This window comes from Pongo pygmaeus, chromosome 5 (assembly GCF_028885625.2).
Source record: "Pongo pygmaeus isolate AG05252 chromosome 5, NHGRI_mPonPyg2-v2.0_pri, whole genome shotgun sequence".
Lineage (NCBI taxonomy): Eukaryota > Metazoa > Chordata > Mammalia > Primates > Hominidae > Pongo > Pongo pygmaeus.
The window spans coordinates 143,129,783-143,148,188 of NC_072378.2; the positions used below are offsets into that span (position 1 = coordinate 143,129,783).

General features: G+C 37.9%; 1 protein-coding gene across 8 annotated transcripts in view; it reads right to left on the minus strand.

Moving 5' to 3' along the window:
* Positions 1–702: 702 nt before the first annotated feature.
* The window catches only part of HIVEP2 (HIVEP zinc finger 2), a 194,424-nt gene continuing 176,720 nt past the window's right edge, over positions 703–18,406 (minus strand). For all 8 annotated transcript variants that reach the window (XM_054490309.2, XM_063666671.1, XM_063666670.1 and 5 more), the window contains 5 exons: positions 17,600–17,754; positions 14,043–14,218; positions 10,743–10,844; positions 9,055–9,950; positions 703–3,163 (listed from right to left, as the gene is read on the minus strand). In XM_054490309.2, coding sequence (XP_054346284.1) covers positions 2,339–3,163; positions 9,055–9,950; positions 10,743–10,844; positions 14,043–14,218; positions 17,600–17,754 — 2,154 coding nt within the window. In that variant the 3' untranslated portion in view covers positions 703–2,338. The remainder of the gene's footprint in view (positions 3,164–9,054; positions 9,951–10,742; positions 10,845–14,042; positions 14,219–17,599; positions 17,755–18,406) is intronic.

The following is an 18,406-nucleotide window of genomic DNA, read 5'->3' on the forward strand; positions in this document are numbered from 1 at the left end:
GCACACACATCAATGAGGAATATGACACACAAATCACCCTACATAATCAAAACATTCTTCTTGGTAGGAGACAGATATTAGAGTGTCTGTGTTGACCTTTAATTCACCTTTGTAAAACACAGTTTAAAAAGACAGTTTGGCTCATAAAAGCAAATAGGTACATTGTAAATCCACAAATTTGAGATTTTTATAGTGGAAATACTAATAGGTTTTGACTTTTAATGAGATTCTGCTCTTATTATTAAAAAGATTCTACTCATTCTAATAAAAGAACTGTAATTTGTGGATAACTTCTGATATATTTTAGTTGATTCTTAGCTTCAGCCACCTTAGCAAAAAGAAAGAAGTTGTTTCCCCAGTTGAATTTCAGATAAGTATGCATACTGCAAGAGAGGCAGAAGGGAAAACGATAATTTGCTTTATTCATGAATCTGTTCAGATGCAACATATGCTGCCCAGGCCCATGCTGAGGTTTGGATAAGTCTATTCCTAAGGCCCACACCTTGGTGACCACTATCTGTTCTAATCAGAGAATCTATGGAATCCAATAACTGTCTTCTCACTTGTTAAAAGCATTCATACTCAGGATGGGCAGAGCCTAGCAATTAAAAGCATAGATGGTATGTTGCTAGTATCAAAATTACTTTAGAAACGAAATTGGGAAATTAAAATGTAAAGCAACACATAAGAACTAGACACCTCAAGCATGTAATTGTATATTTATTTCTCTTTTTAAAGAACACTCCTTAATGTAATTCAATATACAAACTTGGTTTCACAGAATTATAATCCACTATATAGCACAAAGATAACCCAGATTGTATGTGTGCGTGCACACATGTGCGTGCCTGTGCACATGTTGCTGTACCCTTCCCTCTCTTTCACTCTTCTGGACCTACAAAGGCTCTTCCCACCTTCAACACTAACCAAAAGCCATTGTGAGTATTACATACAACAGACATCCTCCCACGAGTTCTTTGCCCTTGAAAGATTCTTTTCCCCATTCCCCCTGAGATAGCCAGGAGTGTGACTCTTCCCCTATGAAAAAGGGTAAGGTGACCTCCCCTAGCACAGATGTTAACCCTGTTCCCATGTAAACTGGCTGACAGGAAGAGCTGGGGAGCAGGTCTCCATCCCCTTTTCCCCCTTCCACACCCAACCCTCAGAGTCCAAGTGCGACCCTCTGTGTACCCTTAGTTCCAGTCACCATCCTGTGTAGCAAGAACTAAGGAGATTGCTAAGCCCAGGTCTTCTCCATGAGCAGCGCACAGCACTGCCTGCCAAGCCACCGGGCCGGCCGATAACCAAGCTCTACACAGTCCCATGTGCTTTGTCACTTTAATTTTTTAAAGACACCTAGCATAGGTCTGTGGCAACCTAGTGTCCAACTGAGTTACATAAAATTGTACCAGTGATGCACTTGTACATATTTACATGGGGTGGAATGTTTTCCCATATTTTTAGATGAGTATATAGATCAACATGTTCACATAAGACCAAATACTTTTAATATTATTTATAACTGATTTATAAAGCTTTGAAAAAACTCACAATAGCACATTGTTTACTTTAATGCTTTACGGTACTATCATTTTAAAATCACAATCAGCACTTAAGTTATAGTCAATCCAGCAAACAAGAGACAAAAAAATATACAAGAGTTAAGAACTGACTGATACATCCTTTATCTTTTTTTAACTAATGCATAAGTGCAGAATAAGATACTCTAGTTTAAATATCTTGTTTACAATGTACATTTTTGTTCTAGTTACGCAACAGTAAATCCCATGCTTCACATAGAAAAGCAATCCACAACATTAAGAAAAAATGTACAATTTATGAAACAAAGTAAATAAATATTAGTATTACAGAATCAGAGCTGTACATAAAAGCTGTTCAGTTTTAATCATATAAAAATATGTTTTAGTGCAACCTCACATATATATTGATGCTGTTTTGCTTTACATCATTTAGATCCAAGTGTCCAAAAAAGGAAAGAAATTACATTTATTACAAAGCAGATACACAAATTCTAAAATATGTACAAATTACTGCTAAAAAATGCTTATAAGAATATAAGCAAAGTAAAGAAAAGGCACAAACATCTGTACAATTTTAAAAGTACCAGACCCAATAGGTTAATTTCAAATTTTGTTTTGGTCAGGCTCATGATGACTTGTTAATTTACCTAATTCTTTTGATATAACAAAAGTATATATAATAGCAAACTACTGTAACTTAGGACAGGCATGCTATAAACTGGATTACCTCCATTTCTAGAAAAACGAAAACAAAAAAATGGGAAAATGTGGAAATGAAAGTCTCCATGCATCATAGATCAATGTAGCTGACTCTTTTCTGATGAAGGATCTTTGCCTTCCTCTGTGCTTGAAGATAATTCCTTGCTGCTATGAAAGTCCGACTGCTTGTCATCCACACAACTCTTGCTGTAAAACGTGGAGTGAGCTAATGGAGTCTGTGATGTACCAAAATTGTCCTTTTCACCATCATGCAAGTCAGGGTGGGTGGCTGAGGTACAGGGCTGACCTGGCTCAGGTCTACTAAAGTGTCTAATGCTAACATGTGCACTTCCCAGGGGGTTCTGGTGGGGCTCCTGCACCCGTGCTGGCTGATCTGGCCCGAGCAGAGCTGCCTCTTCCGTGGCAATCCGGAGAGAGGCAATGGCTTTTGTACAAGTCTGTATATTTTCCTCCTGTTCCCGCTCTGTTGCGTTTAGGCTGTCTTCCGAAGTGCTCTGTTTCATCAATAGCCGAGGAGAGGAGGGAGTGCTAGGTGGACCAGATGACTGCAAAGCGTGAGGACCTCGCTTCTCATGCTGCTTAGAAAGCACATAGGGGTCCTTGGAGAAGGACTCCCCTGACGCGCCTTTCTTCTCCTCAAAGCCCTCCATCGGCAGGGGCAATGTGGGTGGAGGATGTAAACTGGAAAGGGCTGGCGGCATGGAGTGAACCATCTGGATCCCACCAACGGGCACCATGGGGATAGGGGCTCGCACTTGTTGCTGAGAGTGGAGTGGAAGATGACTGAAGACATAGTCATTAGGACCCTCAGGGAAAAGGCTGGAGCCTGGATGTTCATAAGCACCTTCTTGGTCTCCATAGAGACTGAAGTAAGGAACCTGAGGTAATCCTCTTCTTAAGTTCTGCGCAGAGAAACAAAGAGAGCACAAAATTCAGATCCTGCTACGCTTCATTCTTAGGTCAAGCTATTGGATTCATTCACTCACCCATTCACATGTTCACTACCTAGAGAGGCTTCAATACCTAATTCTTTGATCAAGTTTTCCTATTTCAAGACAAAAGAGATTTCTCTGTTGTCTTTTACAATCCTTGAATAAAGGTGTCGGCCTGTGAAAAGTTGCTTTTGTTTTTAAACAGCAAGGTCATAAACCACTGGGTACAGAGACACATTTCAGCTGTTTTTTCACAAGAGATAATGAAAAGAAATTAATGGATAATTGGCAAAAAAAAGTTTGCTGAGCAAAAAACACTAATAAACATTAATAATATCTTTTTTTTAATTCAAAAGGAAATAAAAAGATTACCATCTGTTGCTTATAGTGGACAGATTTTTAATATTTTTCTTAAGTGTTGATGAGTATGTAATTGGAATGACAAGTCTGAAAATTGGCTTTTTAAAAAAGTTTTCCACAGAACAGATGACAAAATGGTGGTGAGGATCCACAAACTGGTTCCTCCAATGTGTAAGACATTGGTCTAAAGGAATGCATTCCTGCTAAGAGATATTCAATGCAGAAGACCAGCTTCTCCATCGAATAACAAACCAAGGCCATTTAAGTCTTACATCAATAATAATTTTTTAAAGGAAACTACCCATCATAGAAGTAGTTAACATTCTTTCAGACAGTTAACAACTTATATTCAACTCTATAGCTGCAAACCAAAGACGACTGCATCTTAATTCTTTTGTTTATATTATTATTTCCACCTCAATATCTTGTTGGCAATCAATGAATTAAGGATGCTTAAAATGTTCAGCCAGAATTTCAGATTTCATAGCCCTAGTCCTGAAAATGGAGAATTTATTTTCTATACTGTTTCTATAGTGAAATACAACTTAGATTGTCAGATTATCAGGTTTTAATACTATCATATTTTAATTACTGTGATTCGTTCTTTAATGGATTGTCATCTAAAAAAGACTTCATTTATTTTTCTATTTTTTGAGAACCAAAGATAGATAGATAGATATAAACCCGTACAGTACGGTAGTAGTCTAGGATAGAGCCAAAGAAACTGTTCTATTTCATTTCAAGAGTTTCAGTTCTAAAACTCAAGGTATGCTCTATACCATTAAAGATTCATCCAGTTCTATCTAGATTACGATTTCTGCTACTCTCTAAGATGCTTAGCCCTTACCCTCCTCTGTGATATATTATACGCAAGCTGGAAACATGGGTTCTCCTGAAAGTGTGAGTGAAACGGTGCAATCATCAACACTATCATTACCAGGACCTCATAAGCTGGGAAAGGTGGGAATTTTACGGTATGAGAATCATTTAAATTCTGCACATAGACAAAATCCCCCTTGTATTTAATCGGGTTTGGAAAAGGCATGTCTCCTTCATCAAACACCAGTTTGGGAGGAAGACCTGTAATGCCTACAGTAACAATCTTTGAAGATAATCAAGTATGTTTTCTTTTAATCACAGCAATCACAGATTCAAAGTTTAAAATAAAACCGAGCTTGGTTATTTTTCTGTTTTACTTCTGGCTGTTATTCCATGACCTCCATTGCATACAACCAGTCAGAATGTGGATCTGTGGGGGAACCAAGCAAGTGGAACAGAAGTCGGAGAGAGAGAGAGATGTCCTATTACGTAAACTGACTTGAGATCCTCAAATCCAGGCTGACAAATGGAGTCACGAATTGTCCTCTAAAACTACAATAATACTCAGCATGTTCTGAATCCAATAAAATCTTATTAGTGCTACTAATGAAAGTTTCAAATTCAGCCCTTCACTGATTTTAACCACAGAGCTACGTGTACAAGTAGAATTTCTACCATACGGCCACTTCCACTGCTCCAAGCCCCACCAGGCACTTCTACACACTCTCTCCTCTCATTCACCCCTTCTTCATCCTCCAAAGAAACTCCCAATAAGTTTTCTCTACTTTGGTTTTTACTCCATTTGCAATCCTATTGTTTTGTAATTTGGGCCTTATAAATGTGGTGGACAAACTTCCATCTTACTTAAATCTCAGTAAGAAAAATTTTGTCATGGAAAAACAAATAGTGAATTCAAATGTAGATTATGTTAAGTCTAAGTGCATATATATGTACAGACACATATACACATATGTACAAATGTACATACACAGATATCTATATATACGTCTATACGCCATGTACCAGATCTATTACCCTACGTATCTCTTCAACAGTATGGCAGTAGGGACCTCTAGATGCAAAGGATGAGAGGTAGACAGAAGAGCAAGAGCCTCTTTAGGGGCAGCAGGGAGCAGAGAAGGAGAAGTGACCCATTTGTGCTCAGTCACTGGCTGGGGCTGCAGGGAGAGCATGGCCTTGGCTTAAAAACAGTCCTGTCCTGAAGGTGCTGACATGCCAGCAGGAGGCTGTCTGCCCACTACATTCCTTACGGCTGAATGGCACGTTCTTTCAGGAACAAAAATCTGCATGGGCCACCTCCCTGGCTGCCAGAAACAAATTAAAAAACTGTGGTCAAGAGGTTAAGTGACTTGCCCAAGATCACACAGATAACAAGGGATAGGAATGAATGTTGACCGTTTCCCTAGACACAATCTTCATCTACACTACATACTGAGGGCCTGGACACACCTTTGTTTTTCTTCCTGCTACCTATCTACAAAAGCTTTAAAATGGAAAAGTAAATTTATTTATCAAAAAAAAAAGATAAGGCCACAAGCCATAATATTATTTCATCCTCAACCTTGAACCATGCATAGTAGACCCTCAAAAATTCAGTAAATACTGAATAAATGGATAAAAGATACCTTATCTATCTATCTACCTACTTATCTATCTATCTATCTATCTATCTATCTGTCTATCTATCCATCCATCCATCTATCTATCTATCTTAAAATTAAAACTAACAGGGGCACTGGGGCAAAAACGACAGGGTAGCGGGAAGTCTCTTGCTCTTCTACCTCCTTCTCATCATTTGTGTCTAGAGCTCATTACTGCCACACTGTTGAAGAGATAAGTGGGGTAATAGAACTGGTATATAGATGCATATGTAGATGTCTGTGTATGTACATTTGTACATATGTGTATATGTGTGTATACATATATATGCACACACACTTAACATAATCTGCATTTGAATTCATTCATTTCTTCCAAACCTGTGTTAGCTATGATCACCATCACTCCAGACACAGCCAGAATATGACTGGGCTATAAGGTCCCTTCACACCACAGTCAGTGTCCTGTGGTGTGAGAAAGCATAAAGTGGGCAGTGCTTGGGACGAACTGTCCCTACATCAGGGATGATTCCCAGATCTGTTCCCTCATACCATGTGAACAATGCAGCAGGCAGGCTATACATCCTCTAAAGAGAATTAAACTGGGTAACAGGCCAAAAGCATCATAAATGATAAAGTTTAATAACACTATGAAATATACCCATGATCAGCCAGGTGCGATGGCTCACACCTGTAATCCCAGCACTTTGGGAGGCCGAGGCAGGTGGATCACGAGGTCAAGAAATCGAGACCATCCTGGCCAACATGGTGAAACCACGTTTCTACTAAAAATACAAAAATTAGCTGGGTGTGGTGGCACGCGCCTATAGGCCCAGCTGCTTGGGAGGCTGAAGCAGGAGAATTGCTTGAACCCAGGAGGTGGAGGTTGCAGTGAGCCAAGGTCGTGCCACTGCACTCCAGCCTGGCGACAGAGCAAGACTCCGTTTCAAAATAATAATAGTAATACCCATGATCAGATATTAAAAAAAAAAGAAACAAAACAAAAACACATCAAAAAACTGGTACAAACTCAGTGACTACTAAAACTCATCTCTCTCCAACTTTCTGGGCATATATCTAAAAATCAGATGAACTCCCTTAGTCCACTCTTCCAATTCCTTTGTCCAACTTGACTGTGGGTTGCTATAATTTTTTACAACCACAGTATGTTTGCAATAAAGGGTTACTTTTTCTGACTGAAAAATCACATGTTTGCAGTTGACTGAACATGCACCACTGTTTCACAAATGCCACACTCTCAATCCACCTGGCCAATGCTAGAACACAAGCTGCAGGGATGGCAGGGAGAGGCTCATCTAACACACTCTGCCAGCATCACTGCGTGTATACCAGAGGAAGCATGTGTCATCCCAGAGTTGGTATCCCACGATCCAGGGAATTTACGGTCTCTATTTGTGCTGCAATGGCATAAACTGCAGATCCCTTTTTCCTACTTTTGCTAAGGCACCAAAACCTGTGGAAATGTATCTCTTTTTCTTATTAGCTTGCTAATTTGTTAGCTTGGTAAACAACATCCCAATTGCTATACATGTTTCTGCAGGATTTGCTTCATCAAGATGAAGTTGGTACCAGACTTGTGAAAAGATGGTGCTGGAGATGGGGACAGGAATGCAGCAGCTTTCCTAAAGTGAAAAAATGACAGGCTGAGCTCAGGATTCAGGGTAGTGGAAGGTGATGAGAGGGAGAAAATTGGCTGCGAGGGCAGTGATAAAATGGAGCTGGGAGCTGGCAGTGTCTCCCCTGGCTGTGAAGGATGGTGCTGATGCACTTGACACAGAGATCCGGAGCAAGGGAGTACAACAAAGAGTAGAGACCAGGAAATCAAAACACATTCAAGGCAGACAGATTCCAAAGGTATCATGCCTCTGTCTATGCTAAGCACATGCTTTATTCATTTTTTAAAATCCTACGCAAACTGAAAGGGACATCACAGTCTACTGAGCCGTGGAATTAGGCAGGACAGGTGCTTTTCTATGAATTTGTATTAAACCTACTGCTTAAATGTAATCCATGGTGGTTACTGTTATCTTCACTTATAATGAAGGTATATCATAGAAATCTCTGCACATTCTCACTTAGCTCTCCTGATTTCCCGTTCTCCTTGGGCCCACGCTTCCACTGAGCAAGTGCACTTGATAGTAGTAATGGCAAGAAAAGCAGACAGGCTCATGTCTTTGATTTATAAACATGCCGAGTGTGTCATTCTCTCCTCTCCCTGTCCCTGGCCAGTTTCACATGTCCACTCATGATGGGCAAGGTCATGAGTTTATTAAAAAAAAAAGTTGTTGAGGCCAGGCACAGTGGCTCATACATGTAATCCTCGCACTTTGGGAGGCTGAGGCAGGCAGATCACTTGAGGTCAGGAGTTTGAGACCAGCCTGGCCAACATGGTGAAACCCTGCCTCTACCAATAAATACAAAAATTAGCCAGGTGTGGTGATACATGCCTGTAGTCCCAGCTTCTCGGGAGGCTGAGATGGGAGTATCGCTTCAACCTGGGAGGCAGAGATTGTAGTGAGCCAAAGTCGTGCCACCGCACTCCAGCCTGGGTGAAAGAGTGAGAGCCTGTCTCAAAAAAAATAAAAAAAATAAAAATTTAAAAAATAAAAGTTTTTGAAAGTCAAGGTTAACAGCTGAACCAGAATCCTTACCTGGTGATGAGTTATATAAGTGATGCCTAAATGTCCATGTGAGTGTATGTCCATGCAGTCATGGCATTCTAAAGGTTCATCTTTTTTACTTGCAAAAAGGCTTCAGCTTATGTCTATCATTAGTTAAGTTTAGAAAGTCTTCAGTAAGGCCTCACCTGTTCCCACTGGGAATGCACTGCTGCTCTGATGCAATACTACACTTTAGGTAATGTCACAGCCATGTTACTGACAATAGCATATGACAAAAATGTCTCCCCGCTATTTTCAGTAGCAAGATTCACTGCACCCATGATAGAAACCCATGTTCTACTAAATTTGACACCAGTGCATTATCAGGAGGCACCAATGTGCTTCCACTTATGTATTAGAAAGAAAAGTGGATTATACTTACAGGAGGCCCCAATACAATTGGCTCTGCTTGCAAATACTGTCCCATGGACAATGGTGGGTTATGGTATAAAGCCCTTCTGGGAGATGGCGCTCTTATGGTGGTCATGTATCTTCTCTCTCTTCTAGGAGAGAGGTCTCTTCTTGCTGTGATATCTTTCCCAGGAGACACTGGCCTCCTTGGAGACAAATGCCTTCTTGGTGAAACATCTCTTTGGGACATCTCTCTTCTCAATGCAGCTTCCTTTCTTGGTGAAAGATGTCTCATGGGTGACAGATCCCTCCTAGGTGATAAATGTCTCCTGGGAGATAAATCTCCTTTGGGTATCAGATACCTCTTTGGTGAATTATCTCGACAGGGTGAAGAATCATATCCTGGAGAGGAATGGTGGCTCGAGGGTGAGAAGTCCCTGGGAGAGGAGCTTGGCTCTGAAGGTAGCATGCACTCCTCGTCCATACAATTAGGTATGTCCAATCTGTCTTTGTCTGGTTCTGAGTCCGTACTTTTGCTCTGGAATAGCCTCTGGTATTCTGTCATCTGGGTATCTTCACATGAATCACTGGGTGTCATAAGCTGAGTAACTCGAATACTTGGCAAAGTAACCAAATAGCTGATCAATGAAGAATGTCCCAGGGAACTATCTGAAGGAACCCCGTGGGGTACGGCGCCAACATTCACAGGCAAGGAGGAGAATCTAGGAGGCTGAGGACTGGTGCTTCTTGATCTTGTTTTTGGTGTTAAATCTCCCTGGTCATCAAAGTCATCTTCATCTTCATCATCATCATCATTATCATCTCCATCCTCACCATCTGATTCTTCGGCATCTGAGAACTGATGATCAGTTGAAATGCTGGACATGCTATGCTTCTCTGCTGCTTTGTGCAAATCTTCCATATTTTCTGAAACAATTGAACAAAGATAATGGAGATCAAGATCCAAATGTCAAGGTTAGGATCTTATTTAAGCCTCATTTCTTTCTAAACGCTTTTCCCAATCCCTAGTACCCATAGATAGTTATGTCTGAGAACTCCTATAAAATGAGGCACTTACCTGTGTGACCCTGCATTCATTCTATCTTCTTGTATATCTATTTGTTTTCATCCCCAACTTACAAGAAAGATTCCATAGTAGGACCTTATATCTCAGACATCATCCCACTCACAGAAAACCCTCAACAAATGAGCATGGATAATGTTAATTATGATGCTAGAGGAAAAAGAAAGGCAACAACCTGTCTCTGCAAGCTCAGGTACAAACGTATGTCTAAGTGATGTATCTCAGGAGGTCTGGCCAACCTTAACGATGTTTGTTTGCTTGTTTATTTGTTTTCCTACTGGGTTTCTTCTTAACTTGAATAATAATACATTAAAATGCTTTTCAAATTTCCCAAAAAGCCTCATAAAATCTAATTTGCTAACACAAAGCAAGTGCAATTCTATTCCCTTCATAGAAGGCTCTAAATATAAGTATTTTCATAGTAAGGCCTTTTTTGCCCTCAGAGTCAAAACTGAAATGCATTTCTTCTCAGCAGATTTCAAGCAATTCAATGTGTCAGTTTTATTTTCTGTATTTAGTATTTAATAAAATGAAAAGTGATCACTTTTTAAAAATATCTAAACTTATTTTACCACCTCAGCCACAGAGCTCCACTGTGCATAATGAAGAGGTCTGTCAACACATTTATGACATACCTGCTTCCTCAGTTTCTGTATCATCCACCGATGTCATTGAGACTCCCAATTCCAGGCATTTTTTCATGTGTGCTTTAGATTTCATATGCTTCGTTAGGTTTCCTTGAAAATGTAGCAAAAAAAAAAAGAGAGAAATTAATTGGTTATCAAATTAATAACTGCCGATAGCTGCTCCAAATTCAATGTGAAATGAACTAATTTTATTAAATTCATCATGTAACACAGATTTGTTTCTACCCACTACCCCTTGTTTCAACCTTAAGAAGAATAACCTGGTCTCTGAAGATATCAATCCCTGAGAGCTTTGGCCCAATCTCAGATATTCTTTATTCTAGAAGATACGTGGAAGTTCAGGCTCACATCTTTTCAAGAGTAGGCTCCAAGCAAGACTGGAAATCCCAGGCTTTTCTGCCTGAGAAGGGATCTCATATCAACCCAAATGCACCAGCCTCCTGGGACTCCACATAAACAGGGAAACGCAATCTGGCCACACACCTCAGAGATACTTCAGAATGAAATATTCTCAACACACCCACTGGGCCCCTGACCTTCTGGCACTGATCAGGTACACAGTAACCTCCAAGGATCTTCACCATTCAGAAGAAAAATACATACAAACTAATGTGAGGGCCAATCTTGTCAGTGCATGGAAAGATCCATACAAATAATTAGCTAACTACTCAGAGGGAGCATTATTCCCAGTATTTAGCATCTATCTGTCTGGCATATGTTAGCAAACGTTATGACAGCAATTCCTAAAATTCTGGAGCAGCAACATTCCCTCTTTACTTATCTTCAGGCTCCTACCACACTAAGAAAAAAGAAAGGTTTCATGCTGAATATGTGATAATGATAATGGCATATACAATTATATGTGTATATGCATGTGTGGATATAAATTATATATATAATTTGTATAACTGCTTTATGAAATGTGAGAAATTTTGAAAACATTGTTCCAATCCCCCTTGATCCAGGATCTATAGAAGAATGCACACACACACACGCACACACACACACATACATATAAATTATATGCCATATAACTTATCAAAAGAGATTCAGGAACTAATTCAGTTGTAAGGAGCCTTTACATTACTTCAGTGAAAATAGCCATAATGTTGTCTGTGCCCTTGACAACGCTTTAGCAATGTACCAACAAATACTTTAAGAGAAGGCTCTGTGAAATCTCCGTGGAAACTCAGCCTGCTAGCATAGTTTATTCCTCTTGTAGGGGTGTTCAGCTTGCTGTTCATGTAATATATGAGCCACAGTTAAAACTGGGACACTGTTGTTTATTATTTTACTCATATTGCTTTATTATTTACTTATTGCTTATATACTTATAAATTTTACATGCTGTTTTGATAATTCCAAAAATAGAAATATTTCCAGGTCCCCACTCCTCTTATTTATCGAAACTTATATCTACCATTTTTTAAAGAGCCCAAAAATATTATAGACATATCAAGAATCCTTAAATCTAGAAAATTAATGAAATGCACCTATAAATTAATAAAAATCATCACTTGTGCCAGAGTGCAAGTACGCTATGGATGTGTATGGGTATGGATGCTAAGCATATCGGGATAGTTTATTTAGATTTTAGTATGTGTTTCTTTCTCCTACATTTTTCTCCCATCTTCAGAATAGGTCTGTAGCTAGAAATCTGGATCTGAAACCATTCTGCCATGGCTTCAGTTTGTTCAAGTCATGAGCTGCGGAAGGAATGTATAAGGACAACGAGAGGGAAGGAGAGTGGCGGGGGAGGCCCCTGGAGAAGTGGCACAGACAAGGAGAAGGGATTGGTCGTGCAAGGGCGTTCCATCTGTGCTCAGACGACAATGTGGGTTTGGACAACAGGCATTTCAGCTGGAGGTGAAAACTGGCAGGGTTTCCCAGGATGTTTTGCCCATTTTAAGATTCTGAGACATTTGCACATTCCCAAAGGGTGACAAGGAAACTCCAATAATGACCAAGAATAAATTATTTCCTTCAGGAGATGATGATTCAGAGGCAGACTTAATTTGATTTTTAAAAATACCTAGAGATGTGTCATTTCTTCATCCAGTTTTTCACACAACTATACCTGCAGCAAACTCATATGCCCAGTGAAGATATGTATCATTCGTAATGACTACTGAATTTGCAATATTCCCTAAAATCAAAGTTTTTATTTTCTTATCTCCTAGGGAATCTCTTAGTAAAGTTCTGTATAAAAGGCTTGACTGTGCAAAGGTGAGTGGTATTTAAAAGGCCATATGTTTATTTTTTGAGACACAAATGAACACATACTTTTTCAGCTTCAAATGAGGCAATTCTATTATACAGATCTTTTTAATAAAAGAGAAACAGATATGTTGAGAGGCTACCCATTTACACTTCTAGCAATTTAGGATTTTCAGCTATAAAAGAATATAGTATACATTTCTCTACCGAAGATAATTTTACTTGGTATTTCTTTTTCTTGAATGGTATCAGAGCAGATTAATCAATATGAAAATTTAAAGTGTTGAGGGGGTGCCTATAGTATTCACTAAACCTAAGGTAAAACACACTTCTGCAAAAGTCGAACAACCTCTAATTCACTACTGTTTGTATTCTGAGAATACCAGGCTTATGAACATTTTCATAATATTATAAAAAATAAAAATATAACCGAAGCAACTTCCTTGAGTAAAATATTTTTACATAAATCTACCTGTTAAAAACACATTTTTAAAAAAATTTTAAGGCAAGTCCTAGTTTTATAAGACTAACAGTTATGTACTGAGAATCAGAAATTGTCTCTGTGCTGATAAAAACAGGGAACATAAGCTATCAAATTTCTATGCATAATTAATGCAACTGTGGATGGAGGCACCCACCTGGGAATGTGTGGGTCTCTACATTATTTATAATCTTGAAACTGACCAAGAGCACATGTTTTCTTCCCAGCTGCTGCCTTGCTTCTCTAATACCACTGCATGTGCAGGATTTCAATACTGGTGTAAATATTATCTAGACCACGTAACATTTCCAACATGAAGTAATAGCTATCCAGACAATTTGTAGCCACTTCCTTTGGAGACAACTGGCCTGGACCTATGTCTACTGCTCTTAATTAAGTCATAAAAGGAGCCTCACAGTCTCACATACATCCTTTGATCACTTACTTGAGGGAGAAAATATATTTCGTGGAATCATATTTTCACAAACAAACCATCTTTATTGTTGATGAAGGTTAGTTATAAAATAGCACTCAGAAATCTAAGTAGCCATAGAGAAGTATTTTTCCTCTCAAAAATATCAGACTTGTACCTTTCGTTTTGAAGGCAAAGTTACATAACTTGCATACATAAGGCCGAACATCAGTATGGGTACGGATGTGTTTTTTGAGCATGCTTGGCTTCTTACAGCGAATCCCACATTCTTCACAAATGTACTTTCCCCGGCCACGTCCTCTGACATATACATAATCTTCATTCGATTTGTACCTGTTTTAAAAAGGGGGAGTCCAGTGTGTTTTCAAATATTCTTAGCATGCTATATATTAAAGCAAAAGCTAATTATTTGCATGGCAAAGTTTTATGAGGGTCTTTTGCAGACAATTATTCAACTTTACTTCTGTGAAGCCTGTGAAATTTATGCAGTAAATGGCTGAAAGAACTAGATAATAGATTTGGCACTGTAAACAAAATGTAATGCTACATGGAATTCAAAATGGAATTGGCTCCACTATTACATGTGAATTTATAGAGTTGGGAAGTAGATGTTCAAATTGACTTATGTAAACCTCAAAGAGCTGCAGACCTTTGGACTGGATTCTAGTATGGCCTCCAATCAAGGGACAAAAAGCATACCAACATATTCATCATGTATCTTTTGTTAACATTACATCATCTAAGATGTACATGTACAAACATACAACCCTCTAAATTTGCTAAATTAAGTATAACTGATAATAGAATTCTTCATTGCAAGTTCCTACTCTATTTTTACAATCCTGGCACGAGAGTGCCTCAGAAATTTCTAGTTTACACAGGGTGAGCTCAGCTCACCAACTGTTGTCTACAGATTTGATCTGCTCTTCCCAAAGACCATGAATCTGTAATAATGTGGAGTCTAAATTTCAACTAGCTTCTTCAAGGTAGTTACATAATGAAAACTAGAGATTCTATTTTTAATCAAATTTGCATTTGTTTCCAGAAGGGTTTCATAGAGATGTTTGAAAGGATATCTGAGGTCATCTTGCTTAATCAAATCGGCTAGAAAAACAGTCTTAGGTATTTTCTTTGATAATCAAGGGAAGAAGTCTACCCAATGCTCAACCATTCCATTTTAGAATACAATAAAACATGATTTGTCATAGGATATAGTAGTATTATACGAACTAATTCAATGACTGCCATTATCTCTTAAGTCAAAGCTAGGCTAGAATTTTGGGTCTAATGTTATTTTTGGAAAGACATTCCATTTGGGGAGTTCTTTTCATAACTTCCAAAGGTAAACTGACATGCAAAATGCCCTAATCCACTGTGGATTTAGTTAAAGGCACTAAAGTTATAGTTTTTTTACATTCTAAGAGTGCTGCAAACTTCCTCATTTTATCCTAGCTAATCCGCAAACAGGAATAAAAGCAAGTTTAACTTCAGTCATCCAATCTATTGAAATAATTTTAAGAAAGGAACTCCATCCACATATTTAAACAGCAACTCTGTTAAATCTAATCTTAACGTTATCTACTTTTTGGTCAGTACCAATCCAGATGAGAGTTAAGTAGAAACTATTCAAAACTATGAATAATCAATTTTGCATGTCTTTCACTCCTTTAAATTTCCCCCCTTTTACCAGGAATTTTGACTTCCACTTGTTCTTCAAAATTATTTTGAATTTTATCCTTGTCTTTTGCAATAAAGTAGAAAAACCCTAAAGATGCAAATATCTTTCACCTTTAAATTTTACTGTTCTCTGCCCCTAGATGAAATTGCTTAAGAGATATAGACTAAAATAAATACTTTTGTACAAAGCTAATTTTCTTCATGGAAGGATACTTCAAGCTTACTATAGCCTGCCATCATAGTGATGGGAAATGCATTTTATCATCAAGCAGTATAATTTTATTTTCAATGTCTTAGCTGATTAACTTGCTTCCAGAATGAAAATACAGTAAAATTCTGTATAAAATATAATGATGTATTAGAGAAACCTATATAAATAAAATATCATACAACAGTTCTACAGGCCCATGAATCTACTTGATAAGATAATTGACGGATTTTGAAAAATATTCAAAGCTATGTTAACTAAATTATTGAATTTATTATTAAACCTATCAGACAATATACACTTACAATTTTGGTCAGTAATACTTTTTATTTTTTTAGCTAGCACTTTGCACTTGTCAAAATAAGAGGAGGTAACACAAGGTTTGGAAAAAACACTTGGTCACCCCTGGGCAGAAATTGGGCCACAGATTAAGAAGTAATGGGACAAAGCCCATAAAAGGGGGCAATTAAAGGAGGAGGAAATGAAATATGGGCACAATCCTTTTGGATCACCAAAACACAGCAATAAAATGTTCACATACGCTTTTTCACTTGTGTCCTTCGTTAGTGGAGATGGGCTCTCCAAAGCATACAGTAATTGTGGAGTTCTTGCTAATCTATTGGTGCAAATACACTGCTATGAAGGCTGCTGAATGTGAGAGAGTTGATTCAGTCACAGGGACCTCTCAGTCTCTGAGGAAAGATAAAATCTATATTTCTCTCGTTTGTGTTAAAAGATAGGGGATGTCAAAAAAATATCGAGACAAGCTTCATGACTACATACAATTGTGGTTTTAGTGGTGAAAATGCTAGACATCCAAAGAGGGCAAAACCTAAGGGAGAACCAAATAGAATAATCCATCTCCAAACCGGTAATGCTAGGTGAGAAATGGATATTTCATCTCACTGAACATTCCACATTTTATAGTCAAACAAGTAACATTATTTCCTCCAAATATAATTGGAATAAAGTCATGCCCATGAAGACATGTAAATAATAGATTTGTTGTAGAGATAAGGCTAATTACATCATAATCTCCAAAATGTGGTTAGCACGCTCCAAAATTTTTAAATTTTAAAAGCATAAGTGTAGGCTTTTCCTTCTATGTGACTGAACGAAAGATACATTTCTATCAAAATCTAAAACAAGACATTACATATGTGTAATTTTTCTTAACTATACAAATAACAAAGTCTTTGAACCTCATTACTTGAGTTTCTATGACTCAGGACTCAAGATCTGAAAAGAAATTCCTAAATACAGAGAAGTGTCATAGACCAGAGAAGACTGAGAAGGCAAGACAACTGAGTGCAATGTGGTACCCTGACTTGAATCCTGGGACAGAAAAGGATATTGATGGAACTGGTGAAATCCCATTAAAGCCTCTAGTTTAGATAATAAGAAAAACAAACAAATTAACTAGTTCTGAAGATTATACATGATTGTGCATGATCTGATTTTTGTAAGCATAGAATAAAAATATGTCCATCAATAAAACAAATACCTACAAAATGATCAAAGAATGAACAAACTTAGATGACATCAAGTGTCCACCAATTTAGTAGCTTTCATAATAAATTAGACGGGTGAAAATTTAAGGAAGAGGCTTGAATGATATCCATTAGGGACATTTTCATGCAAAGCAAATCCCAAAAGCAAGGGCATGAACTTATGATCTATTACCAGCCAGAGTTCAGAACTGTAAATAGAAAAGGAATTTACTTTCAGCTTCCAACCAGATTAGACAGTACCTTTTCCATGCAGACATTCTGGACCATTTACTGTGACCTATAACTGCACATTTTACATTTGCACTTATGTTTCCTTACCCTCCTTCAAATATTTTAATTCGGATTGGCTCAGTTTGTTTGGATCCAATATCTTTATCTCCATGAATATCTCCTTTCCCTCTTTCCTTTAAGATATTTCCCACTAGTTTCCTTTCTAGTTTGCTGCCAAATAAAAAGGATGCATCAGGTTTCATCTGTAAGACAAGAAGAGAGAATCATTTCACATGCTTTCTCCAAGACACAGGAGCCCCTATGTCCCACTCTTCCATAATCTCTGAAAATGAGCCTAAATTCTGTACTAAAAGGCCAGGAACTAGTTATATAAAATAAGGGCCACTAGGGATAAAATCAGATAAGAATGACAGTTTCCACTGAATAAATTCAACATTCTGTTACAGCTATATATAATAAGTATATATATTATATATAAAAATATATAGATACACATATACACTCAGCACTCTGTGCAATGCTAATACTTAAAAGACACATTCTATGTTTTGAAGTAGCAATGAAAACAATCTATATTAATTAAGGAAGTAGTCTCAAAAATTATTGAAGGGAAAATGGTAACTGATATAAGTGAAAACATATTTTTAAATCCTCTATTTGCCTCCTTATTAATTTAGCAGAAATTTCAAAATTCCCCTTACTATTTTTATAATTTTACATGGAAGGCATTGATGGTTCTTATAGGAATAAACCAGCCAGCAACTTGGAAAAATAAGTTTTGAAGGAGATAGATGTCTTGTCAATGAGAGTAAGCCCTGCAGCATTTGCAAAGCTCGGTCCTCCTTCTTCGTCTTTCCTTTCAGCCTCCACTCCCTCCTCTATGGCCCACTTCAC